Raw genomic sequence first — 26,799 nt, forward strand, 5'->3', positions numbered from 1 at the left:
TGTGTTTGGTCTCTGAAAAAGGTGTAAAATTGAGCATGTTTATATGAAACATAAGCATAGATCATGTTCTCACTCTAGATACGGTCCCCAAACTGGTCATGTTAAGTAGTGAAGTAAATATACTCAGTTAAAATTGATCCAAAGAAAATCAAGCTTTCATTGCATCCTTTATTAATGGAAAACATAAGTCAGATGCTGCATCTTGAAATGTAAAATGGAAGAACTTCTTTTAATTGCATGTAAATGGGCCTCATGTTTTCAATGATGCTGAGTTTAATCCCCCGCGTTAAGGCATTGGTGTAGGTCTGATAAATATGACTGGAAGCAAAGTAGAATTACTAAATTGAATGCTTAAGCCCTGAGTGTAGATCAAAGGAAGGTATATATGCCTTTAATAAATCTGTTTCTAGAAGCTTGTTTACGTTACTGGAATCAGATTCTTAACTCACTATCTAAAGCAGCTAAAAGAAATTGAAAAAATAAAAATACCCCATTTCGGTCCGCAGTTATTTTATGATGGAGCATTAGTATTCACTGGAACTTTGCTTCTTGAAACCTCAAACTGAATTGCGGGTACCTGCTGGTCCAAGCTGAGAAGTGAATTCTGCCCGCTAGTTGTGCACAGCGCGCTTCACCGACTCTACCCGATCAAAGGCAACCGCTTGCGCGTGGCTGTTGACAGGCAGAAACCTACACACTCATTCGTTTTAGGGCGTAAGAAAAGAGAACAGTTCCCTTTTCCCTTGGTCAGCACCACCTCTCCTCCTGCCTTCCTCCAAACAAAAGCATAGTGAGCAAAAATCAAGTATGCAAGACTGTTACAGTGAACAACACAGAAATCAGGGTAAGACTTGCTTCGAGAAGGCTCCCAGAAGAAAACTTTATTCGACCTTCAACTGCTGGGTAAACTCTCTTCATTCTCTGGAGGTAACGGGAAACAACCTCAGTATCAGGGTCACCTAAACAAACACACACAAACAAACAAACAACCCAGTGTTCTCTGCAGCAGCGCACCTCATAACCAAAATTTAAGAACCTGTCTACAACTGCAGTTTAGCTCAGGTCTTAAAGGAAACCCTTTGCTATGCTGAATCCATGCACACCGAGACAGCGTCGGGGTGCGCAGAGCTTTGTTCTGCACAGATAAAACCTCTGTGGTGGTCTGTAGCCAGAATTTTTGGTAGCAACTTACATTTTACCAAAAAAATAATTCTGTTTGCATCCTCTGGCTTTTTTTTTTTTTTTTCTGTTTGTTTTCATCTGTTACGCTGGTAAGTTCCAGCCAGATTTAGGTCGATCGAGATAGTCTCCCACCTGCGACTGCTGTCGCTTACACCCTTTCAAATGTAACTTTACTTTTTTTTTTTTTTCTTAGGAAGAATGTTTAGGCTGTGCCCTGCTGCACGCACACAAAGTGTGATGTGGATCTTCTGCAGTGGGAGGCCCTCTTCAGTCACTGCTGCCAACCATGTCACAAGTCCCTTCTGATCCAAGCTCTTGCAATCCTAAAGTGCAACACCTGCATCTCAAAAGTAATTACAGTTTTGCCCCTCTGCTACACTGCAGGACTTTACCAGAACCTTTCAAGTTGTTCCCTTCCATTATTCCTAACGATTTCTCTCTATGTGAGTTTATTTCTGCATATGTAGGTATTCACTGAACACTACAGCCTCCCCAAATTTACAAGCCATAGGCTGAATTTGATTTAAAACATCAATCCTACCCGTGAGAATCAGTTTTAAGTTGAAACACCCTGTAGAACAAAAAAACCCGTTAACAAAGGTCCAAAAGGAAAACTTTTTAGGTAAAAGTATGATTTTACCATCCAGAAGCAGAATATATGAAATTAAAGTTCTGCAAAATGTAGATGTACTCCTAGAAGATACTATTTTTTTTCTTTTAAATACAGCGCTACATCCTTTTTGTGCTTTCAGACATATTGAATTTTATTCTCAAAATTTTTTCTCAAGTTTCCTTTTGTCCTTTTTTTGTACGTGTCAGCTGTGTGAATGGTGAATTTCTAACAGTTTGCATGTGACTTTAGGGCACCTTAAGGCAGCATCGTGAAATGCTCCTTCCCACCGCTAGTGCGGCGTCTGTCGGCACCCTGCGCGCTGCTGCCTGCAGAACGCGCGAGAGTCCCGCCGCTTTCGGGGGGCAGGCTGACTCCTGCAGAGCAAGTCGGCTCTTTCCCCTCGCCCTCCGCGTTGCTCGCCTCAGCTGCATCTTCTGCAGTAGCAGAGGTGACGATTCTGTCTTTGCAAATACTTCTATACAGTGGGAATTTAAAGGAAATAGCACCTTTCTTTTTGATGCGTTGTGTAGTAATGAGCACGAGTGTAAGGCAGTACACGTAATATGTGCTCTCTGTAGTGTGGGGTTTGCCTTTTTTTCTGGTTTATCGTGATCTCAGAACTACCCTCTAAGCAGTCCTGAATTGGTAAGGCTCAGTTTCTCTTTGAAACTTCTGTGATTTAACTAAAAAAGAATACAGTTGCTGGCTACAACCAAAACCAGCAATCCAGAGCAGCCAGATTAGAAGCAAATTTAATCTATTCAGTAAAAGCAAAAAGTCTGAGACTTTTACTATAGAAAGATCTTTCAGCTTTTGGGAATTGTTTGCCTGCTACCCTGTTGGTGCCCATACTTACCTTTACTGTAGCCCAGATTTTTGTCTTTCAGCATGTGATAGCCATCTCCTCCAAACAACATATAGGACGGAAGAGTCACATTGTATATTTCATCCATCTGGAGCGGGACGTAGGCTGGGACGCGGCAGGCTGTGCAAAGCACTTCTAAACTAACAACTCTGCTTCCTGGGGCTCTGGAGAGGTCATAGACCACGTGGATGCCTGCAAAAATACACGTTTGAGTGCCACTTTATGCAGCACCTATTGAACATACAGGGCTAGAAGCAGCATCCTCCACCAACTTCAGCTGACTCTTTCCATTAGCTTCTGTGATGAGAGGTTGTATCATTCTGAGTTATACCAGTTAATGCCCTGTTTTCCTTGCGTGCTACTCAGCTTTTATGTAAGAAATTTCATGAGATGATTGAAGAATTGCTGAAGCACCGTCCCACCTCAGTTACTTATCTGATCGTCTGTTCTTACCACTACTCCACAGAAGGAAATTACTAGTCATGGGATTAGGATACTGCAACATAAAAATACCTTCCTTTATTTCTGTAGTCATGTGCTTTCTCACTCCCCTGGCTCGTTGGCTGAAATGACTTCTTTTAAACCCAGCAGCCACCCAAACGTAGCAGCTATTACAGATAATAGGTACTGTCCTAAAAAAAGCCAGCCAGGCCAGGGCTGAAATTTGCGGTTTCTCTTCGCTGTAGGAGAAGTAACATTTCTAGCTGTGAGCCTTCCTCGGTCAAAGCCTGGGAGAGTTAGGCCCCCAGCACAGCACTGCCAAGAATGTCCCGATCAGGGAGCCACTAAAAGCTCATCCAAGGCACAGAGGCTCTTCCAACCCTGGCGCTCTTCCTGCTCTGGATCTTCTGTTCTGAACCCTTTCCAGAGCTACTAGTTATCTTCTTTTTCTGTGAGCAGGCAGCACACAGAGGGGCTGCTGCTGCTGCTTTACCTTAGCGGTACCTAAGAAGGTGGTAACTTACTGGTGGAAGTGTGAGATGTGGGTTGTGCCCTTGGCGTGTGGGGGTTCTAGATCACATGGGGGAGGCAGTGCCCCCATCACCAGGCTATGGAGGGAGGGGGCGAGGCATGGGGGAGGCCAGGGGCGGAATCTGTCAGCCCCTGCCCTTGAGTTTAGCTTTTCTGCTAAATAAACCATAAAATCTGCACTGCGTCACAGAGAGACCAGGAATAAATGTGACTGTAGCCGAGTAAACAGCTGGATAAACATATGGGGACGTGTGATTCAAGAAATGTGTATGTTTTTTAACATCAACTGTTCATCCCTAAAATATTTAGAAATTCAATGAGGCAATTCCATAGCCCACTTGGACTAGCTGGAAAACTGTCAGCAGTTATTAGACAATGGCACAAAATGATTCCGATTAACTGAAATTGGGCAATAACTGACACAGACAGCCAGTCTGGGGTTTCAGGTAGGCTGCCAGTGAACAACTGAAAACGGGAGTCTGTCGTAGCTATTACTGTGTTACTTTTATACTCAATTATATATCTTCCTGTAGTTAACTGGAGCGTTAAACTGCTGCCATTACGGGCTGCTGAACCAACTGGGAATACGGTCTCTGCGAAAGGGAACAGCGATGGCCTGTGTGCTGCGGCGGCTCCGTTAAACACACGCAGGATACACAGCGCGCGTTAGCTGGCACGCGTGAGGCACAGGACGAGGATGTTTGGCCAAACTGATTTCCATTCTTAAAGAGGCTTCCGGGTGTAACACAAACAAGGCTGACAGAAGGCACGGCTGGTTTGGAAAACAGAAGAGGAAGGAGGAAAACATACCTGCAACCTGCAGCAGCTCTCCGCTTCCTCTTCCATATCTGCGCACACTGTGCTCAAAAGCTTCTTTCAGAGTGGAGCCTTTTACCCTTACCAAATCAAAACGACCTCCAAATGGCAAAACAGAGAGCAAATCTTCCATAGTGATGCTACCTGAGGGAATGAATCATGGAATTACAGAACGTTAGGGGTTGGAAGGGACCTCGAAAGATCATCTAGTTCAAGCCCCCTGCCAGAGCAGGACCACCTACAGTAGGTCACACAGGAACGCGTCCAGGTGGGTTTTGAGTGTCTCCAGAGAAGGAGACTCCACAACCTCTCTGGGCAGCCTGTTCCAGTGCTCTGTCATCCTCACAGTGAAAAAGTTTTTCCTTATGTTTACGTGGAAAACTTTATGAAACTTTATTTACTTTTTCCTTTTTTTTTTTTTTTTTTTAAGTTGACAACATTACTTTAGGATCATTTAACAGTACATTTTTGACAAGGAACGTGCCAAATAAAATTTAAGAAATCGAGGACCAGTAGAGGTGAGAATCGCATATATTGTCCTTATCAAAGAACCTACATCTTTATCATCCAGCAAGTATCAAGACCTATAAATCTGAGTTTGATGTTACTGCATGTCTTGCTATTCAAATAACTCTACTAAAAAAGATTACGAACCACTAACCTAAGATCAAGAAACGCAGTTATTCTTACTAAGTAAGTCAGGCAATATTTCCAATTGCTTAAGATTGTCTCACATAGTCCTACAGAAATATTTAGCTAAGCTGCATAAAGTGTTTGTTTTCACGTTTCATTCATAGGATATCAGGAAAACAAAAACTGTGAAACCTTAGCATTCAGAAAAAAACCAGAATTTACTTATTCTACACTAGACTGCAGAAGGCTCCCAGTGACCACACCAGATGACCCTCTACAGTAGGAGGTGAAGAATAGCCACTGTCTGTCTTTGTTTCAAGGCAGCAAGGAGAGAGGGAAATGGTAAAAAGCATCGCGTACAGACAACGCTAGTAACTTCTGTTCATGTCAGCCTGAGTGCAGTTGTGCTCTAACGACAGGTAACATCTGAGAACGTTTGGAATCGCTTCCAAACACTGTGCAAAACGCAGCAAAACGAGCCCATACCTAACACGGTGTTCAGGCTTGCACGACAACTTGATTTTTCCTTCTTGATGAAGTTGTCATTCAGATTGCAATTTTACATACCGTTACTGCTCTGTTCATCGATGGGCGACCGTATCCCACCTCCATTCAAGATGCACATTGAAACATGGTTCCATGACTTTTTATCCGGACGTCCGACATTCTCATAAAGCTACCAAAGGAGAATGATTAAACTGATTTTTAATCTTCACTTAGTCTAGGCTCTGGAAAATTACACCCAATACAATCTGAGACTGAAAAGAGACAGAAAGGTTTTATATCTTTTTTGACATTACCTTCAGCCCCACTGTAAAATACTTAACTATTTAAAAAATGCAAGGCAAAACACATTAAAATAAGTATTTTGCTTTTTTTAACTTTTAACAAGAAAAACATTTGCCTTTTTCTGTAATGAACTCTCAGACACTCCCATAGTCTGTGTGTATATAACCAGGGCAGGTCAGCTGAACAAAGGAAAGATGGTTTTCTGATTCCAGCAACTGTGATAAAGACAAATCATTTGAGCGTATTTGGAGAATCAGGAAGTGAAGACGACCTTAAATGCAGCTGAACATTAAAAACATGTAGGGGAATGTATAAATTAATCTAGCTCTTGTATGTTTCAGCTTCTCTGAGATTGGTTTTTACTATTTGGAACAGTCTTGGCAAACTAGAAAGATGTAGAAGAGTGGAGGAACAGGAAACAAGCATACTAGATCAGACCCAAAAGTCTACTCTGCACAGCATCATGTCTCCAATGGTGGCAAGACTCTGACAAAATGCAAGGACAAGATAGTATTTGCTTGCGGCATCCTAAGTAGTAAAGAAAATGGAGACCAGGGATTTGCTCAGTTGCATAAGGATGATGAGCCTACGGTGTTAACCCTCAGGAATAACCAAGTAGAACAGGAAAAGGCTGAGAAAAGAAACAAGGACAATGGAAGGGATGGACTGGTTTCCATACAGGAATGACTCTGGTTATGACTCCAGTCTCACAAAGACAGAAATACAGGAAGGACATGACAGAAGTCTACAAAATCAGGAAGGGCATGTGGAGGCTAGGTAGGAATCAGTGTGTTTTCTCATTTCAAGAATGATAAAAAACTAAGACAGATTCAGAGAGGGATGGTCAAAGACACAGAGAAGCTTCTGAACGTAGAATGATGATGTAGGCTCAGACTGCCTGACCTGAGACAACGGAAGGAACATATCTGAGAAGCCTATAAAATCATGAGTGGTGTGAAGAGGGTGGGCAGGGACCAAGTCTACAGGGACCTGTACAAGAACTGCTCCTTCGGCTTCCAGCAGGCATCCAGCCAGCAGGCAGCAGGCTGCACACAGATAAAAGACCAAGGTCTCTGCAGGATGTGCAGGTCAGTGGTGGAACACCCTGCCACTGGCTGTTGTGAAGGCTGAAGTCACAAGGAGATGGGGCAAGTTCAGGGAAAAGAAGTTCCAGCAGGAGCTAATAAACACCAAGACATCACTCCTGGCTTGGGAAGTCCCTAAGCTGCAAGCTGGTGGGAGATGGGGACAGATTTGAGAACAGGATCTCCACAGGCTTGTCCAGGAGTATGCTCTTCCCTCACCATTCCCCCTCGGTCACTCTTGGAGACAAGACGTTGGGATGGTCGGTTCTGTCCTCTGTTCCAGTTTGGCCACTGCTCTGCTGCACCCCTATGCTAAGTGTTTTCAGCCTCTGGCTTGCAGGTGTGTAAATGCTTTGTGGCTCCAGCTTAGTGATCAAAGTTATTCTCCATGGCCAGATCCATGAGCTATTCCTCACTTTGTAACTCCTCATCAATGAATGGATTGCAACTCTCCAGTCCTGAGCACAGGCAGCTTAAAACAAGAGCTCCCAGAGCGCTGTTGGCAATTTCACAGCCTTTTCACATTAGAGTTCCTTTAAAGTCCTTTGTAAAATGTCATCTGGGTCTGTCAACCTTTTATTCTCAGATTTTGGGCTACTGTTGGAGAAGCATCTCCGAACTAAATGGGCCTCTGTTTTGACCCGGTACAACCGTTCAATCAATCTTCTACATTTCTCCATCTCTACGTTTCCCAGGACAACTCTAAATACTAACACCTGTGGAACAGGCAGGTCTGCTCTTTACCTGCATACCCCTGAACGCATGGCGGCAGACAGGAAAGCAAGTATAGAACTGGTAAGGCAAAGAACATCAAGGGTAATCCATGTATCTGCAGATGGGTGTCTAGAGACATCGATTTAACTAAGGTAGAATTTGACCTACCAAGACAGCATGTACAGCAAGAAAATTCACAGACTTCTGAAAGACTACAGAGTTACTTGCTTTAAGCTTGGGAAGTGCCAAAGCATTTGACCACATTTTTTAAATAAAAATATAAAAAACTCTAGCAGGAAGAAAGCGCAGGGTGCTCCAATTTCAGTAGAACTGTATGCAGAGTTCCCAAATCTTAATCTAATTTGGAAATTAGGCCATGAACTAAGAATTATTTTATGCATTACAATAAAAGCAATCATGTGGACTGGATAAATAGCTTTTGAGACATATCTAATTGAAAACTCATGATTATTAATTGTCTCCTGACTTTGTGGCAAAGCTGTGGGACATTTAAGGCAATGCTCATTTTCTGGAAACAGTCACATTAGTGACCATTTTTCCCTGGAGCACCCAAAGGAAACGGTGCCGCTGTGTGAGACTAAAACAATCAAAACCAGCTTGTTTAAAAACTGGAAGTGGCTTCTCGTAAAGAGACCTTCTGGTGCTACGTGACTGTTAAAGCCCAGCGATACTTGTCAGGATGCAGCAGGAGACAGTGTCTCCCTCTGAGGTGGGGTGATGGGGGCTTTTACCTCTTCTGTGTCTGGCCTTTGCTTCAGCTGGCACCTTTTGGACTCTTTGGGGGACAATTCATATCAGTGATTTGACAGAAAACTACCCAGAATTTGTTTTTCTGGGCTAGCACGTTAAAAAAAGGGTGACGGCAGAGCCCCCAGTGATGGGGCAGAAGGTAAGTGCTGTGAGCAGGGGGCCGGCAGCAGGGCAGGAGAGGGGGAAGGGAGCTGGGCTCCTCTTTGCTTGAGGAACGGGCTCCTAGATCAGATGGCGGCGTCTCTTAAAAACTGCAGCTTCAGAGACAGCTGCGAACAAGCCATTCTCCACAGAAAGATACACGCAAAGAGTAAACGGCTCTTTATAGAGCAAGATTCATCACAGCCTTGCTTCTGCCAGCTCTTTCGAGGCACGCACTAGGTGTCACGGTGTTGGCAAGCAGCACGGAGCCCGTGCGCTGGTAGTTCAGAGCCTGGGAGCATCTAATCTGACAGCTCTGGAGTAACACTTAGATGTGATTGCCACCTGCGGTGGCAACGACTCACCACAGCATCACAAAGCAAATTTCCCATGTTACATTCTTGGAAACGGCACGCTTGGCTTGTACCATTCAGGTAAACGCTAGTTTTTCCAATCTCTTTAGAATAATCCCCCAGGTTTTTCCTCCATTTTTCCACTTCTTCTTTAATGTGCTCATCTATAAAGTAGTATAAAAGTGTAAAATAAGCATTGCACCTATCTCGTATTAATGACACTTCAGTGAATACAAAGCTAGGAAAAAACCTCTGTTCTTCATGATTCAAAAATGGTACACTTTCCCTAAAGGCTCTTCAAGCAACACGACATCGACACTCACTTCAAACAAAGCCTGTAAAGGGAGCCGGCAGGATGGGACAACCAAGTGAACAAGCTATTCCTGTGCCACAGCAAGGTTATCTCCTCTTTAACACTTGAAAATATTTTTGCCCAGTTCTGTTTTAACCTCTGATTGATGGGGTTTCTATCACCTACGTTGACAGGTGAGAGCTTCTATACAGGAATTTTTAATATACAAGTGAGCTTGGTCTTTATTTGACATCCTATCTTTTTTTTGTTGTTTTTTTTTTTCCTAAGTATAGCTTCTTCCCCTTTAATGTAGTGCTAAAAGGAACACTAGCTCAAGTATCAATGTCAAGGAATAAACCCTTTATAGAAATCAATTATCTATGCACATCTGTCTGCCAGAGGCAAATCTAATTATTTCAGAAAAAAAAACAGATACAAAGATACTTGCATATACAGACACATTAATGTCGCAACTGTTTTATATCAGCTCTTAGATTTAAGGAATTTGCCACATAACCGTCAGCAACAGCAACATTTATAAAACAAGAACACCTATGTATCTGAATTTTTATTTTTACTGACATCAGAGAGAGAATGTAAAGAATAATATAGTAAATAAGAATATCTGGGAACACATGATTTTCAAAGGATTTATTTTATAAATACTCTGGTAGAACCTAAGAAGTCTATTAAAAGCTCATAGCTTCATACAGCAAACACTGGAAAGAAACAATGACTAGAGAACCAGCCCCAGGCAACTACAGAGCCGACAAAAAGCAGGTAACAGAGCCTGGACAGAGTTATGAACAGAAAGCAAGAGAGACACTCTCCCCCTCCCAGCTCTTTAAATGTTTCAGGGCTGGAACGTTGAACACACTCAGCACTGAAAACAGGAAGCTGTGGGGTTTGTATATTATATTTGCACATTGCCAGAGTGTTCCTTTTTTTTTTTTTTTTCTGGGGTATTTCCACTTTTCTATATTGCCCTAAACTCTGTTCTGAAGAACTCAACACTTGGCAAAACAGTGTAAATTAGTCCTCATAATCTTTTAAATCATGATTACAGGGCTAGCTAAAATGGGCTCTGCTAAATGCTAAGGTCATGTATCACCTGTGTTCCTACAAAGGGACTTTCAGTGATTTTAAAGAGACAAAAACATACACTGAGTTTGTGCATATTCAAAACCCACTGTCCAGAAAGAGAAACAGGGGCAAATGGGCACAACTGTAACACAGCCTGAAGCCTACACCAAAGAGAACGGCAAGCTCAGGAAGAAAGCCAAGTTCTTCTGCAACACTGTACTATGTATTAACATAATAACACTTGCACTGTAGGAGACTGCTGCAGGCAAATTGGAATGGCTGGTCCACATACCTTCAGGAACACTGCTGTCCAGCAGAATGGGGTTTCCAGCTGCTTCAACTACATTTCCTTTCTTGTCAAACAGAACATTTAGGCAACCAAGATATTTTCCATAAGCATAAGCTTGTACAACTGGCACCTTTCTCCCATCATCTGAGTCAACCATGAATGGATACGGGCCAGCCGGCTGTTCAGTAGAAGGTGGCGTGCCTGAGTGAAACAAGCATGTAAAGCGGGTCTTCAGCTCATGTGACCTTCAAGAAATTATTAGAATGACATTTCAAATGTTTCTCAGCCTCAAAAGAAACAAATAGGATTTTAAGCAGAAACAACAATGAATGTATTGGATGACAAGCACACATATGATTGTTCAGTTATGTTATTTCATAAGAGACAATGTTGTTTTCAGGACACGAGCGCTAATAACTGCCACAGTGTTTTTTAAGTTGTGACAGCACACTCCTCCATGACATCATGTCACAGTAACAACAAAGGAACTTTTCATTTCAATTATTTCAAGCCAAACCTCTCAGTAATGCACACATACCAGCCTCTGTCTGAAAAGTTTATTGTTAAGCCTTCACACTACATTATTCTGCATCAGATAGAAAATGAGAATGTTACTAAAAGATACATAGGAGTTCTTGATATGAAAATGTCTGAACTATTTTTATTAATAATACGTAGTCAGAACACCTACAAGCAGTTCCGTGAATTTGTGCACACCCCCAACTGATTTTCTTTTTAACTGTACCTCCAAAATTTCAGACAGGCTACAAACCCTCTACAAAAGCAAACTTCATTAGCCTTAGAGTTATGTGGTCATGGATTTAAAACTCTCATCAACCTGCGAAGTTTGAAGGGTGATTAGACGTAAGACTTGGAAACAGATTAAAGCAAGGCATTTACAGAGAAAAGAGATCTCAGCTCAATCAGCATAGGCTACCACAGCATTTGGAAACCAGGCAGGGGATGAAAGCGGCAAAGAAAACTACACAGCACAGCTCTTGTCTCAAGGGTACCAGCCTTCTCCCTGTCTCCTTGACATTATTATCTGAGTAGTATCACTCCCCCCTGTTATTTGCGTCAGCAAAGACCATGGTCGGGCAGCTCTGAGAGGCATCACGTGCTGTGTGGCAGGTCCCATCGCAGAGCCCCCCAAAGCCTCCTGCTCACTCCTGTCCTAAAGCCAGTGGCATCTCCTGTCCGTGTGTCAGAGAGCTGCGGAGCTGGCGGGGCAGGGGCATGTGGGAGCGGGTGCAGAGGGCGTGAATCCGGAGGGAAGCGGGTTCTTCACTTCCACTGCTCACAGAACAATGGGTTTCCTTCCATTTGCATTTGTTAACATAATGCAAAATCCTGGGATAAGTGCTATGACAAATGTTCCCCCTAGAACTCCAGTACGATTCACACTTACCACAGAATCACAGAATGGCAGGGGTTGGAAGGGACCCCTGGAGATCATCTAGTCCAAGCCCCCTGCTAAAGCAGGTTCACCCACAGCAAGCTACACAGGGCTCCATCCAGGTGGGTTTTGAGTATCTCCAGGGAAAGAGACTCCACAAGCCCCCTGAGCAGCCTGTTCCAGTGCTCTGTCACCCTGTGGTGGTTTGGTGTCTGGCCGGGTTTTGGCGTGGTTTGGGCAGTGGGGGAGGGGGCTCCTGTAAGAGGCTTCGAGAAGCTCCCCCGCCTCCAATTTTGGACGCACCTCTGGCCAAGGCCAGACCAATGGCCCCTCTGCGAGTAACTATTTAAGAGTGAAAGAAGGGCTTGATTGCTGTCTTTTCGTTCTGTCTGTGTTGGTGAGCGAAGGCGGGTGGGAGAGAGCCAGCCCTGCGGACACCCCGGTCAGTGAGGCAGGAGAGGGGGAGCTGTGCCGGTGCGGGGGTTCCCCTGCGGCCCATAGCGGTGGGGGGGCGGCTGAGCCCCTGCAGCCCCTGGAGCCCCGCGGCGGCCCAGAGGTCGCCCTGCAGCCCGCGGAGGGCCCCGGGCCGGAGGGGCAGGGCCCGGGCCCGGAGCAGCCGCGACTGCGGCCGCGCTGGAGCCGCCCGTCGGTGGGAGGGCGGCAGCCCCGGGAGGGACCCGCGCCGGGGGGTTCTGGGGAGCTGCGGCCCCGCGGGAAGGACTCGCGTTGGGGCGGTTGGAGGAGGAATGTCTGCCGGGAGAGGGACCCCGCGGTGGGGCAGGGGAGGGCTGCGAGGGCCCCTCTCCCTGCGGGGGAAGGAGCAGCGGAGACACCTTGTGCCGGAGGGACTGTGACCCCCATTCCCTGCCCCCTGAGCTGCTCGGGGGGAAGAGGTGGCAGAGCTGAGACTGGAGAGGGGAAGGTGTGTTGTAGTTAAGACCTGGTTGTATCTCTCATTTTCCTTGATGGTGGTGGCTGTTTTGGATTAAATGTGTGTTGTTATCCCCAGGTTGAGTCTGTCTTTTGCCCATGACCATAACTGGTGAGTGAGCCCTCCCTGTCCTGTGTCTCGACCCTCAAGCCTTTTTGGTTGTAGTTTCTCCTCCACATCCCTCAGGGGACAGGGTAGGGGTAAGTGAGCAGCTGCGGGGGGGCTTTTGGAGCCAGCTGGGTAGGCTCAAACCATGACACACCCTTATCTCTAACCCCTTTCCCTCCGAGGAGAACAGCTGTAACAAACTATAAGCTGAACCAAATTTACCAGAGAAATAGTTTTTCTGCTTTCAGCCTGACAGACAGAGTTGGTTACTTGATGGTGCCTCTTCAATATTAGATATTTATTTGGGAAAGAATTTAAGAAATCCTGTAGCTAATGAGAGAGAACCTTGCAGGATTTATGCATGCAAAAGTGGCTTGGGGTTTCCTGGAATTGAAAAAGGAATCAGTTTTGATCTCTTGCCCTTGTGTAATCCTCGAATGAACAAACCATTAGCAAGAGAAGCTATGCTTTCTGGTCATCACTTTAGTTTATACCAGCTGTGTGTTGGGAAGTGCTTGTCCAGAGCCTTATTTGTTTCTTGCTTTCTGAAGAAATACTTTCTGACACATTCTTGCAGCATTAATTATCATGACCACATTATTCTGTTTTAAGATAGATGTGTTCCTTCTGAAACGAAAAGACTTTTCGGTGCATCTCATCCCCAAAGAAAGCTCCTTGGAATTCAAAAAGGAAAGCAGCACTGGAACTCATGCACACATCTCAGTCCAAGTGTGACATGCCGTTTCACTACAAATGCACAAATTCGTGCTGGCTAACTGAAGAACCTGTAACACTTTCCTATTTTCTTACCTTGTTTTAGCCAATAAACTATGTTCTCAGAACATCCTTTCTGATGAAAACTAGAAATTAAAATGCTCTAACCTAAAACTACCATCACTGTCTGAATCAGTTCTACAGACCCAAAGCACACCTGAACAGGTCAAGACAACATTTGCCACATAATCTGTGGATAAACCAGAGGTTTGCAATGTCTTTGAGACAGATAGGTTGGACTAGTCCAAGATTAGGCCCTTATATTAAGATATCTCTATGGACGTGTCTGCATGGGCAGTATGTCTCTCAACTCCCATGACAGCCAGAGATTCAGCTAACCAGCTGGTACGTTTCCACTTAGACTGAGCTGAAACTAGATCCAAATTCTGCTGCCAGTTATTGATTACATCTCAATTTAAATGAGAGCTTATAGGTTTAATGTACACATAGGCACACGCACAGAGACACTGAAAATTAGATGGTTTACTCCGCAGCCAAATCCCCTCCACAGATGTGGCTATTTCATTGTGATTGTTCGTTGATGGCTTTGACTCACAAGGGAGTGGTTCACAAACGGTGCTCCTGGATGGTTCAGCAAGTGCTGCTCAGCACTTGGAATAAAAATTATAGACTCGGACCATATTCTGTCAAAAAAACGTATTTTGACTAAATTAAGTGGATACATATTTTTTGGTGTATCTCCCCAGATATTTCGACTTAATTTTTATTTTTCTCAACTCTCCAGTGGTAATAAAAGACAGACTTGTCTTTTATTAGACAGACTGTCTAATAAAAACCAGTACTGCCCTTGGAAAACAGAGCAGAACCCACTCCCAGCTGAGGTCTTTAACCTGAAGCCTGCAGAGTCCCATCTCGTGTGCCGTCTCTGGCCTTGTGAATCTTGAACAGCTTCAAAGGTGAGAGCTGGAACAGCTTGACCTAGTCTAGTCTGACAGCAGGTTACTCTCTGGGATGACAAGAGATCTGCATGTGAACTCCTACAGATCTAGACAGGATATGAACTCAGATATCTCAACTCCTGGAGCACTTCAGATCATGATTCCAAATTGTGAACAGTGGCACCTCTTTGGACCACACCCAATAAGGCATTTTGACTACTATGGCCACCACTTCCAGGTACAAACTCCCTACAGGCATTGACCAACAAGCCTGTGCAAAAGAATCTGGATTCCACTGTGTAAACCCATCATGAATGCATACTTGGAATACTGTGTGCATCCTTGATTTTCCCATCTCAAAATAATTTAATACAACTGCTGAAAAATGCGGGCCGCGGGCAGCAGGCTGCACACAGATAAAAGACCAGGATCTCCGCAGGATGTGCAGGTCAGCGGTGGAACTCCCTGCCACCGGCTGTTGTGAAGGCGAAAGGCTGAAGGGGCTCAAAGGGAGATGGGGCAAGTTCGGGGAAGCCCCTGAACTGCAAGCTGGTGGGAGAAGGGGCAGATTTGAGTACAGCGTCTCTACAGGCTTGTCCGCCCTTCCCTCACCATTCCCCTTTGGTCACTCTTGGAGAAAAGGCGTTGGGATGGTCAGTCCTGTCATCTGTTCCAGTTTGGCCAGTGCTCTGCTGCACCCCTATGCTAAGTGCTTGCGGCCTTTGACTTGTAGGTGTGTAAGTGCTTTGTGTCATAAATTATTCCCTGAGGCCAACTTCAAGAGCTATTCTGAACTGTTTAATGTGTAACTGTAGCATGCAATTGCTTCTCTTTAACCAGTGGGATAGTAAACGGTGAGAGCCCGGATGAGACAAAAAAGGCAGAACGTGAGAGGAGATGAGTAGGAAGAGGAGAGGACAAAACAGACAGTGCAAAACTTCTAAGTGGTGAAGTTCCTAGGGTACGTGGTACTACCCCTGTGACTGGAGCACAAGGGAAACTTTGCTGAAAATTACAGAGAGTTCCTGTTATACTCGCAACCAGTTAATGAAGTTTCTGCTAAATTTAATGAGCTACCCTTGATGGTTTTAAAAACCCCAGCCTTTCTTTTACTTGTGTCGTTACATACTGGCACAGGGAAGGCAGCAGCAGTGGAGAAGCTGCTGATGGCAGGTTCTGCCCAAAGTAGCATTGCTGCAGAAGAAATCAGATCAACAATGTTTATCTCTGGAATGGTGTCTATCTCTAGGGGAAAGAAGAATAAAGTCAGAGATTAGAGGGACTGAAAAAGACAGAGGGAACTTGGGAAAAGTTTTTTAAGGAACAGGGCAAATGGAGACCCATGAATACAGAATCAGATTCTACAGAAAATCAACATTGGTATCACTCCTGAAGTCTCACATGATTGATTTTTTTTTTGTTTTTTTTTTGTTAAGTCACATACAAAGTTAAATGTAAACATCTTGTTTACTCCTTTATATGTCTGAGCTTGAAACAGGTACAATATGTTTGGCAGTAATTTACCGGTATTACTACCTTTGTTCCTCTGTCCCACTTTGTATAGGTCACCTTGAACATCCGCAACATTAAGGGACACTTCAGGAAGTCAGGACACTTCTCGCTCACAGACTGTTTTAAACAATTCTGTGGAAGTTATGGATAGGTACCAGCTATGAATCTGGCCCAGCACAGCCAGCAGTAAACTACCTTTGTGAAGGTCCTCCAAGTTTAAACAGAAACAATCTGTTTCAGCTTTGCTTTAGAAGCAACATTTTAGTAAGAAGTAAAATACCTGTATAGAGAAATGTGTTTGTATGCCCTCCAATTACAACATCCACTCCTTTCACTTTCTGGGCAATATTCTTGTCCACAGTAAAACCAGAGTGTCCTAGTGCAATTATTTTGTTCACTCCCATAGCAGTAAGTTTATTCACTTGTACTTGCAATGCTTCAATTTCATCTTCAAAGATTACGTCATCCCCTTAAGAAAAAAAAAAGCAAACATAAATTTACATGACAAAAACATATTTACAAACTAATTTCATTAGTAGTTTAAAAAAAATGTAGTTGATATTGGATACTATTTTGCATAACTAATGGAACTTTGAGTGACAGTGGCTTTCAAATGTCCTCAGTTGGTTCAAGCTCCTTATGTGATCTGATGTCACGCAGTCTCTCAGGAGCACCTGTGTGCTTAGACTACTACAACATTCCTGCACTGAGCTGTATGTACTTGCCTATACTAAACAAGTTGTAGCTCCAATAAAAGAATCCAGTGACACCAACTGTGGGATCAAATACTGATTTTTTTTTTTTTATTATTTAGCTAGAGAAAGGAAATGAAATATGTCAACAAGTGTTTCAGTGTAAACACTTGTACTTTAAAGCTTTGTTTCTTCCCAAATTATATTTCTTTGAGATCTTCTGTCTTCTCCTGAGTTAAATCTCTCTCTTTTTACTCCACACTCATCTCATTCTTTCTCCCTGCCCTGAGGCTTTAAACAGCTGCTTCTTCAAAGTCCTGCACTAAACTCTGAACCATCTTTTTGTACAAATTATCTCACATAATGTGAACGACCCTCAGTAATACCAGCTCAGCACACAATTGAGCTACCATCCTGAAACGAGAACTTAAAGAACGGAAAGTCTGGAAAGTAGAAACCTTTTCCGGACCACAATGTTGGGAAACTCACGATCTTTCTGCAAGGTTTCTGTGCCTGCTGAAATTATTCTAACACAACAAACAGTTACAAGAGCACTAGACAAAAATGCACTTTTATCCTGGGCACAGTGTTTCGGGTTGCACAAAAGGACTTCCTATGTAAGAGGCTAACTTCTTTGACAAAGTTTAAGAACAGAGTTGACAAACTGTTATCCTAAACATTCCGCCGAAGACAACCGTGTAACATTTCTACCAATTCCCCCTCTACCAAATTCCTCTCCTTCCTGCAGAGTTTTTTGATCAAACCATTTTGAAATATGCTTTAAAGTCAAAAGATTTACATTATTTCATAACAAAGGGAGGAGTGAAACGAATTCACAATCCAGTGCAAAATGTCTCAGGAAATGAAGAGGAAGCTGCTACAATGGAAGAGGTAAAAGAGGGTTACATAAATTGGTTCACCACCACACCCATTGAATAGTTCTGTTACTGCCAGAGGGAATCTCTGTACTGCACATTGCAGAGTGAATTGTGCAGTGCATCCCCACATTTTCTTCCTGTGGACCTCTTCTTAGAATCAGAGAGTCGTAAGTTAATTGAGGTTGGAAAGGACCTCCGGGGGCCACCTAGTTCAAAACTCACTCAAAGCAGGAACTCAAAGCCAGATGAGGATGCTTAGGGTCTTGTCCAAGCAAGCTGAAAATCCACAACCTCTCTGGGTAACCTGTTTCATGTCTTAACTGCTCTTACCATGACAAATTTGTTCCTTACGCCCCACCATAATTTCCTGTGGTAGTACTTGAGCCCATTGTTTCTTGTCCTTTCTCTGTGCCCCCCTGGGAAGAGTCTGTCCCTGCCTTCTCTATAAACTCCTTTAAGACAGTGGAAGACTGCAAGTAGTTCCCCCTTAGCCTTCCTTCTCCAGGCTGAAGGAAGCCGCCAGCTTCAGGCCCTCTTTGTCCATCCTTGTGCTTGAAGGAAGCTGGGCCTGATGCAGAGCTACTGGCAAAAGGGCAAGTCCGAGAAATGCTCCTCGAGCGTAGGCCCTTGGCGTGCTCATCCCGCTACCCACGCACCAGCGACAGCGGCCACGCACACCGCAGTGCGGGGATCAGTTCTGTGAAGAGAGCTGAGCTCTCCAAACGAAGAGCGAGAGCCGCTGACTAGCTGTGCCAGCACGCGGCTGCCTGCAGGCTGACTCCTCCCGTGGTGTGCAGCCAGGTGGCCCACCATAACCAGGCTCTCCCCATCAGCACCAGCTCTTTACCCCTCTGCGCCACCGCAGCCTACAATGCACCACACACCAAAGATGTATTATTATTATTAACCTTCAACCCTAAACCAAACCAACCTACTTTCATAGTGAGGGGAAAAATGAGGCCTGCCCCGTACCAGTAAGTCTACCTCTCTCCCAGGACTGTTGTGGCAGGGCTCAGGCAGCCGCCGGCGCTGCGGCGGGCAGCGGCACTGCCAACCCCCCCCCCGCCCAGAGACTGCCTGCTGCCCACCTCGTCCTCAGAAAGGGACGCCTGCTTAGGGGCTGCAGGGGCTTCTTGCACCCCCTCTCCGCGACCTAGCCGTGGCATCTCATGCAGCTTCGTGCCCCAACCATCTCAGCGCTTGAGCTAATTGAGCGGAAACGGGCCAGCAGGTTCAAAAGTTATACAGCGCGTGACTGTAAGAGCTGTTACACAGCGCCCGTTTCTCTAAGAAACTAGGCAAAAAGCAATATACTGCTTAGCACTCCACTGTGTGTTTTTCAAAAATATCTGAATTGAAATAAAGTGCTGATTTAAGAGTTAGTTATTGCTTGTGTCAGTATTTCACTTCTCTTTCAAGGCATTTAACTGATGTGGTATCCTCTTCTCTTTATAGATGGGGTAGAATTTCAGATAAAACATACAAACTGTGCTATAAATGAACAAGGAAAAAGAACTGGCTGCATGTTAAAAATATTATGCAAGCTAGCCAGAATAAAGTGGAATAAATGGAATTTAAAATTCCATTTAAGAAAACTCTGCCAAGTTTATAGTTTTAGTAACTAATTTTGCTGCCTGTAGGGTTAGAGAGTAAGCAGCGTTGCATTTCTACCTTGTATGAAAAGACAGTGGACAATATGAGATATATAATTTCACAGCATCAAATGTGTATGCAGCACCTCTCAGGACAGATAAAGACATTAACTGTTTTGTGGGGTTTACAACATCATTGCAGAACTAAACCAAGTGAGCTGGTATCATGGAATACTAGAAAGATGGTCTTGGGATTATCAGTGCAAAGCAAATACATAGACAACTCCGTCAAGTTCTGAACAACTCTTGCAGGACATGGAAAACTGGCTGGGCATTCGGCTGAAATACAGCAGAACAGAGGAGAACTTTAGAAAAACTGCCAGTTGGCTGTAATCTATAAATTGTGCTAAGAGTTCCCCATCCCTACGGTTTCCAAACAGTAACATTAACAGTACCTTCAGCAGAGATTAATTGTTCCTTCACAGTGGAAACACTGAGGGACTTGATACTCTGTTCAAGTATGTTGATATGATAGCTGTTTTAAGCAGACTATGAAAAGTACAAGCTGTAATTTCATAATTGTGGAAGTTACTGAGATTTAACAACAGAAGAAATCACACTCTCAAAAGATTTCCATGGAAAGCAGTCATGTAGGAATTCACATGTTTCAGCATTTTCAAGCTTCCTGTTTGCCTTGATAGTGCCCTGAGAGTGTACAGCACGCCAAAGCAACCACTGCAGAGAAAACGAAATCATCTGGAGGAAGTGTGTAGAGATAAGCAAGGTGCTGAATTTAAAATTCACAACATACCTTACTCATCAAAATAAGGGATTAGGTTGATAATTGCTTTGCCACCAACCCACCTCTGCCATGATTTTATCAGTCTGAAGGATTGCTAGGTCACAGGTGACATGTAGTCCCTGAGTTATACTAACAAATCCTGAATTCACGTTTTCAAAGCTTCCAAATGTTCCCCGACACACTGGGAAGGCAAAGCAGGAAATTATAAAAACTCTAACGTTACTGTCAGAATGTGCCCTGCTTGTTGCCCATTTACACTGTGGGATATACTCAGCTTAGGGCTGCTTCAGCTCCATCTACGGCGCTAACAAGCCTTCCCTTTTAACACTGTTTTTTCTAGTTGTGGTCTCTGTTACAGTGTCTCAGCATACTGAGGCATTCAATATGATGTCTAGATGTTATGGGAAATGTACTTAAATGTTTCAGAGAATCATTCCAACACTATCTGGATTTTCCTCTAGTATATTTATTTGCAAGAAAGTTAATTTGATGACCTCATTGCACCAGCACAGTCGTTTGGAAGAAGAGCTGAGATCTACTTTATTAATCCTTAATGACGAGCAATATTGGTTGTCCATCCATTTTTCAAACAGCATGATGTCAGATGGTATCTACACTCATGCCCTCAAGCACAGATGGAATTCTATTGCCTACACAAAATACAGATAATTTTCTTTTTTGTTGGGGGAAGAAAGGGATCCAAAACCACATCACTGTAAAATAAAAGTGAGATACAGAAGTCTGTTCTGACCTCAGACATCCACTTCCTGATAATTTAAACATATCGCATTGGAATTAAAAAGCACGGAAGGAACAGTTTTATGTTCTAATACTTCCTCAAAGTATTGAATATTCCTTTTCTCAACAAAGCTACATATTGCTTCTTTATTACTAGGCAATGGAAAGAGAAGTAATAATACAAAGTCCTTTTTCAATGTGGAAAATTTTTTAAACTGGTGCTTAGGGCATCCCTACTGCAAAAACCAGGGAAAGAAGTCTGATTTTGTCAGAGGAGGGCTGAGCTTTGAGCAGGCAGTGACTCAGATCTCCTACAGCTGATTTAAATGTGTTTCTCATTCCAGTAGACCATTTTATTTTACTGAAAAAAAAAAAAAAACCTCAACAAACCAAACCCCCTTAAATGTTGGAAAAAATAGTCAGAAATTGAGAAGTCTTTTTCCTCATCAATTCTAATTTTACCCATGAATGAAGCAATTGTGGTAAAAGCTGAATGGGTGTTCCTTCTACAGTCTAATTTCTGGAAACATTTGAGAGACCAAAAACATCTTAGGCAACTTCTGCTTCAAAAATACATATGAAGCTCTCCTTGCTCTGACTAGGGCTTGAGCATGGAAGCATCCAAGGGCAAAACTTCCAACATACAGAGAAACGTCTTGGTTTGAATACATGTCACTCTAGAAACAAGCTGTATTCATGTTTTAACATTTGTTTAAATGGATAAATAATTAAATATAAAAGCAGATAAATTAAAAAACCCAAACAGCAATAAAAACCCTAAAGGCCCCTCCAGCTCTCCTGCAGTCTCACTGACTTTCTTTTATTCTTAGATAATTCACCAATGCTAAATAAACAAATAATAATTTAAGTAATTCAGGTCTGTATGAAAATGGCTTTTAATGTTATCAAGCCTTCTCCAGTTTAAAAATTGGGCCGTGCCAATGTTGAATAATACAAGTAAATACTGATAAAACAATAAACCTCTTCACTTATCAGCTGACAACATTCATCTTTGGATTCAAACAATTGGGCAAGTAATAAAACAGTAACAAAGGATATTAAATCATATACGAAAGAAAACATACCTGGCTGTGAAAGAAAAGAAGTTTCTTTTGTAGTGTAGCCAACAATTCCTACTGATTCTGAGTCAAAGTGTACTATTGTAAAAGGATTAACGTATTTCATCATTTCATTTGCTAATGGGGTTTTCCCCTTAATGTTTGCACTCAGGATTGTAAAACTGGCATTTTTAAGAAGAGGGTCCAATAATCCACTCACACCTCCATCAAACTCATGGTTCCCCAAAGCCTGTGAAAAGCAAGAATAAAATATAAGACCCTACCTCCAATATTCAGTCTAAATACTCCCACACATTATATACAAGGTATGTTTGAGAAAACAAAGTCTATGTTCTAGGGAAGAAAACACTACCTTGTCTAAAACAGCGCATTCCTGTTTCTCATGAACACATACATGTTTAGGTTTAGGTTTTTGCTTTTCAGACTCTCTTACATCACTACAGATGTGAAAGCTAAAATCTAAAATCTAAATAAGTGTTTGCAATCATATACAAGATTAAAATCCACTGTAACTGTAAAATCATCCTGTAACTGCAAGAGAGAGGATGAACAATAACCACAAAGGAAAACATGTATTTTGTGTACAGAAAAATGTTTAAAAAAATACTGAAGAAAATGTTAAATGCCCGTGGCAATATTTGTTATCTTTAAATAAAACATGTATTTTAAGAGCTTGTGCTGCGACTACAATTTTTTAAACATACTTAATTCACATTTAGTAAGAGCTCTTGCGTGCTTTAACATGTAACAAGAAAATATCATTTTCTAGCCATCATCAATATCATTACCTAGTGGAAAGCTCCAATATTTATCAACTAGGCAGAATCTCCATAGACAATCCATAGCAGGTGTGTGCATGACTCTGTGAAGTGCCAGGACTCTCACACAAAAGGAGCAGTTCAGTTCCTTACTGGCAAGGTAATACCAACAAGATGCGAATGTTGAGCTGTTCTAGGCTGATTAAGCAGACAAAAATGGACTTAACTTAAAGGACCATGGAACTTGCTCTTACCCAACCTCTTTTTCATGCTCAGCCTAAGTTGCCGCATGCCTGTGCCTGCAAGTTTGCTGACAGCCAGCAAAACCTCCATAGATGGCAACTTCGCAGCAGCACAGTACACACAAGAACCTTGTAGCATGTTTAGGTGTTAGTGAAGGAAAAGATCTACCTATAGAAATGTGGTAACAGCGTAACTTGGTACACGTTACTTGGTATAAGTTTTCAGGTGGCAACTGCAGCAAAGCATGAAAGGGGTGCTAAAGCCAACGGGACAACTCTTCCAAACGAAAGTGTGCTCATAATTTGATTCTGAAGATGAAGTGGGGAAAGTCACATTCATCATCTAAAAAGACTTACACACCTCTCTGCTCTACTCAGATAAACAACCCCTATGTGTTTGTTCCAACTTTTATTCCCCAAAGGGATTACATTAACCCTGATCACATTCCAACCCAGGCAGGACCCTGAAGCCACTACAGGCATGGAAGCTCAGTATTTGGCAGTGTCTTTCTTTTGGGGGAGACAAAGACTCCTGACTCCTCTGATCCCCACAGATAGGCAGTCAATGGCCTTGTGGAAAAAAATCAGGATATCAGCAGTAACTTGCATTGGCAACCAACTGCTCCTGCTGACGCTAGTGAGAACACTACTCACACCCCAGGGAAGGAGCCAAATTGTTTGCATGCTGCTGCAGCTCTTTTCCAAAGAACTGAGAACTATCTTTAAGAAAATCCTGACTTGGGAAGACACAATGCACTCCAACTATATTCCATTCCAAACCATGCTCTAGCTGCAATCTACTTTGCTGAAAAAAATAATAAAAAAAAGAATAGCACTCTAAGGAAACTCATTTTGATGCTGACTGACGTTCTAAAAGATGTCCGCAGACTGGTAGAGCATTTCAGAATGGTAACAAGCTATTTCCTTTTGGCTGATGCATATGCCTTCTGTTTTTCCTAAATATGCAATTAACCCCTCCAAAAAAAAGGTTGTAAATGAAATAACAATTTGAGTTGGATGTAACTGCCATTTGCCTGTTGTGAAAGAAACCCCAACCAATCACTTATGAAACCTTGTTTCTCTTGGCTTTGAATCTTGCATTTGGATTATTTCATGTCCGTTAGGATACAAGCTTTGATCAAAACTTTTCCCATGGTGTGGGTGGTTATAAAGTCTCCTGTTCATGAGAAATCACTGGTGGCTAATAATACAGTTTTGGTTTTGATGCAGCTCCTCTTCTGGGGAGGAGGATGTGGACAGTTTTGGGTTCCTGTACCCTACCTACCTACCCTTACGCCCAGAGCTTCTAGGACTCTGTACCTGTGCAACATCCCGTCACCAAATCTGAATCCATTGGCCAAGGTAAGTGTAAGTCACAAGGGGGAATAAACAGAAATATTCAGGCACACAGCATGTGATCATGTAATCCTCCTTTTCACAAGAAACGAAGCTAAAAATATTTCAAAACCAGGCCACAAATTAACAGAAGGACAAAACTTAAAAGTAAAACTAGAAGGTTTCTATCACCCCTCCAGTTGCTGCCTTTGCGGTACGTAATGTGGATATTGGTATTAATCACACCAAAAAAGCAAGGCTAGTGCCAAGAAAATTTCGAAGGCAATAACTAGCTAAACAGGAGAAAATAGGCTTGAGGTGATAACGGGCATAAACGAGAAAAGAGCAAACCTAAAAAAGGAAATTTGTCCCATTCGTGGAACAAACCTCTAACGTTGCCAGGCTGCCCGAAATCCTCCTATGGCTCCTGGCCCCATCCTGTAACAACTTCTATGACTCATGTTCCCTCCTTCATCCTGTTTGTAATCCTACTCCTGTATCTCACTTCTAACCATTTCAGCAATCCCCGCCCTTCCTGTTAGGATTGTGACTTCTGAATTTTGCTTAAAGAACCACTACCTCACCCTTCTACGGCGTGGTTCTTACCTTGCTCCCTGTGCCCCACCCTGGCCACCATCCCCACTGCATGGTCCCCATGGTCCATGGACAGAGGAATGGAAAAGGAAGCTGCAAGCGCTGCCCAACACTCGGCATCTGTCCTCAGGCTCTTTGGGAGCAGAGAGAGGTGCTGAAGTCTCGGTAGCTACTCAGTCAATCCTGTCGCCTCCTATCCACTGACAATATTCAAATTATAACATGCAGCACCTCCACAGAGAGCAAATGGTTGACCACTTCACCTAGGGCATTAGCATCCAGTACAAGTCTCTGGCTATCCAGTATGGTGTGGAATTATTTTTTAATCTTGTTCTCATGAAAGAGCTCATGGGATCTCTTAAATAGTCAGCAGATGCTTCCTACATAACATGTTTCTAAAACTGAGCACTAGTTCAACACTGCTGATTTTGCCTGAAAGAATTTCTTCTTGTGATATGATCAGGATCTGTACAAGCTCCCAGCCTGCCCATGAACCAGTCAAACCAGCCAATGCAAGGCTGAGAAATCACAGCCAGCAGCAAGCTTTGGGAAGGAAGGTAGGAAAAACCACCTCGAGCTATTCCTGCACTGCAGAACCCCAAAGTGCTCCCAGGCTCCCAGCGAGGATGAGTTCTGAATGCACACACTCCTCCTCATAACCACTGAGAGGAAAAACCCTGTTAATGTTAGTTTTATGATTAGGAAACTGATCATTAGGCCATGCAAACAGGGGGCAGTATCCTTCACAGACCTGTCTGTCTGGCATGAAGCCTAGGAGAGTGTACTGGGGCATGCCTTTCCCTTTTCAATTCCCCTTCCTTTCCATAGCTGTTCTGAGGCACAGGGAAGAAATGGGTGAAACCATTTTTATCAGAGAAAGCAAAAAAGATGAAGACAGAGGACGTGATATGCACAGATTTTCCCCTCAAGCTGCCAACTGGGATGAAACCAATACGCAGTCACTCAACCAGCAGTCACTCTCACAACCACAATTTTAATCTCTCTCCTCCTTCTGGGGTTGTACGCAAGCAAAATAAGCCACGATAATTCTTTATATATTAATAGGCTATTGCCCTGAGAGGAAATATTTAAGGACATGGAGTGACATTCCCCGATCCCAAATTCTTCTACCTTCCCCTCAGCACTTGGATGACCAGAGGAGACAGAGCAAGGTGCGGGACTGGCACCCTCTCAGAGAGCTCCCTGGCAGATGCGCCCTTGCAGTCCCTGACCCCCCGTCATGCCCACAGCTCTGGCGGGACTGGACACGACGCGGGTGGGGCTGACGAAACCTAGAAATCCTCACCCTTCGAAACACTCTCCACCTTCCTCACCCCCCGGAGGTGACCCACACCCTTCTCTGCTGCACCGCTACGCGCCCAAGGAGGCGGCAACGCCACAAACGGCAGCGGGGGAGGAAAGGGAGGAACAGACCCAGCACCCCCGGCGGGGGGAAGCCCCTCACCGCCCCTCTCGCCGCCCCCCGCCCCCCCCTCCGGCCCGCTTTACCATGGCATCGTAGCGCAGGAGGTTCATGAAGTGGGCCGCCTCCCGGCCCTTGAAGCGGGAGAACCACACCGTCCCCTGGTACTGGTCCCCGGCGTCCAGCAGCAGCACGTTGCGGCGGGCGGCCCGCTCGGCCGCCACCCGCGCCGCCCTCCGCGCCACGCCGCCGAAGCAGCCCGCCGCCCGCTCCGCGCCCGCGCAGCTCCGCGCCCCCGCGCCCTGCGCCTCCACCCGCCCGTGCACGTCGTTGGTGTGCAGCAGGGTCAGCCGCAGCTCCGCCGCCGCGCCCAGCACCGCCGCCGCGCACAGCCACAGCGCGACCGCCCGCCCCGCCATGCCGCGGGGGGCTGCGCGCCGCTCCGCGC

The 26,799-nt window shown here is 44.1% G+C and overlaps 1 protein-coding gene across 1 annotated transcript; it reads right to left on the reverse strand.

The window, feature by feature from the left end:
* Window positions 1-801: 801 nt before the first annotated feature.
* On the reverse strand, window positions 802-26,770 carry NT5E (5'-nucleotidase ecto). Its single transcript, XM_086461396.1, has 9 exons — window positions 26,438-26,770; window positions 22,006-22,228; window positions 16,499-16,687; window positions 10,602-10,799; window positions 8,947-9,098; window positions 5,649-5,757; window positions 4,443-4,592; window positions 2,652-2,852; window positions 802-959 (listed from the first exon to the last, which is right to left on the reverse strand). Exons 1-9 carry the CDS (start codon window positions 26,768-26,770, stop codon window positions 802-804), a joined length of 1,713 nt encoding a protein of 570 aa, XP_086317522.1.
* Between the last annotated feature and the right edge of the window lie 29 nt (window positions 26,771-26,799).

This window comes from Leptosomus discolor, chromosome 2 (assembly GCF_034619465.1).
Source record: "Leptosomus discolor isolate bLepDis1 chromosome 2, bLepDis1.hap2, whole genome shotgun sequence".
Lineage (NCBI taxonomy): Eukaryota > Metazoa > Chordata > Aves > Leptosomiformes > Leptosomidae > Leptosomus > Leptosomus discolor.

Coding starts and splice junctions, on each gene's coding strand:
- NT5E (XM_086461396.1), bottom strand. CDS start 26,770: ATGGCGGGGCGGGCGGTCGCGCTGTGGCTGTGCGCGGCGGCGGTGCTG. Junction 22,229..26,437: donor TCCTGCGCTACGATGCCATG/GTAAAGCGGGCC, acceptor TGCTTTTCACAG/GCTTTGGGGAACCATGAGTT. Junction 960..2,651: donor AAATCTGGGCTACAGTAAAG/GTAAGTATGGGC, acceptor GTGTTTGTTTAG/GTGACCCTGATACTGAGGTT.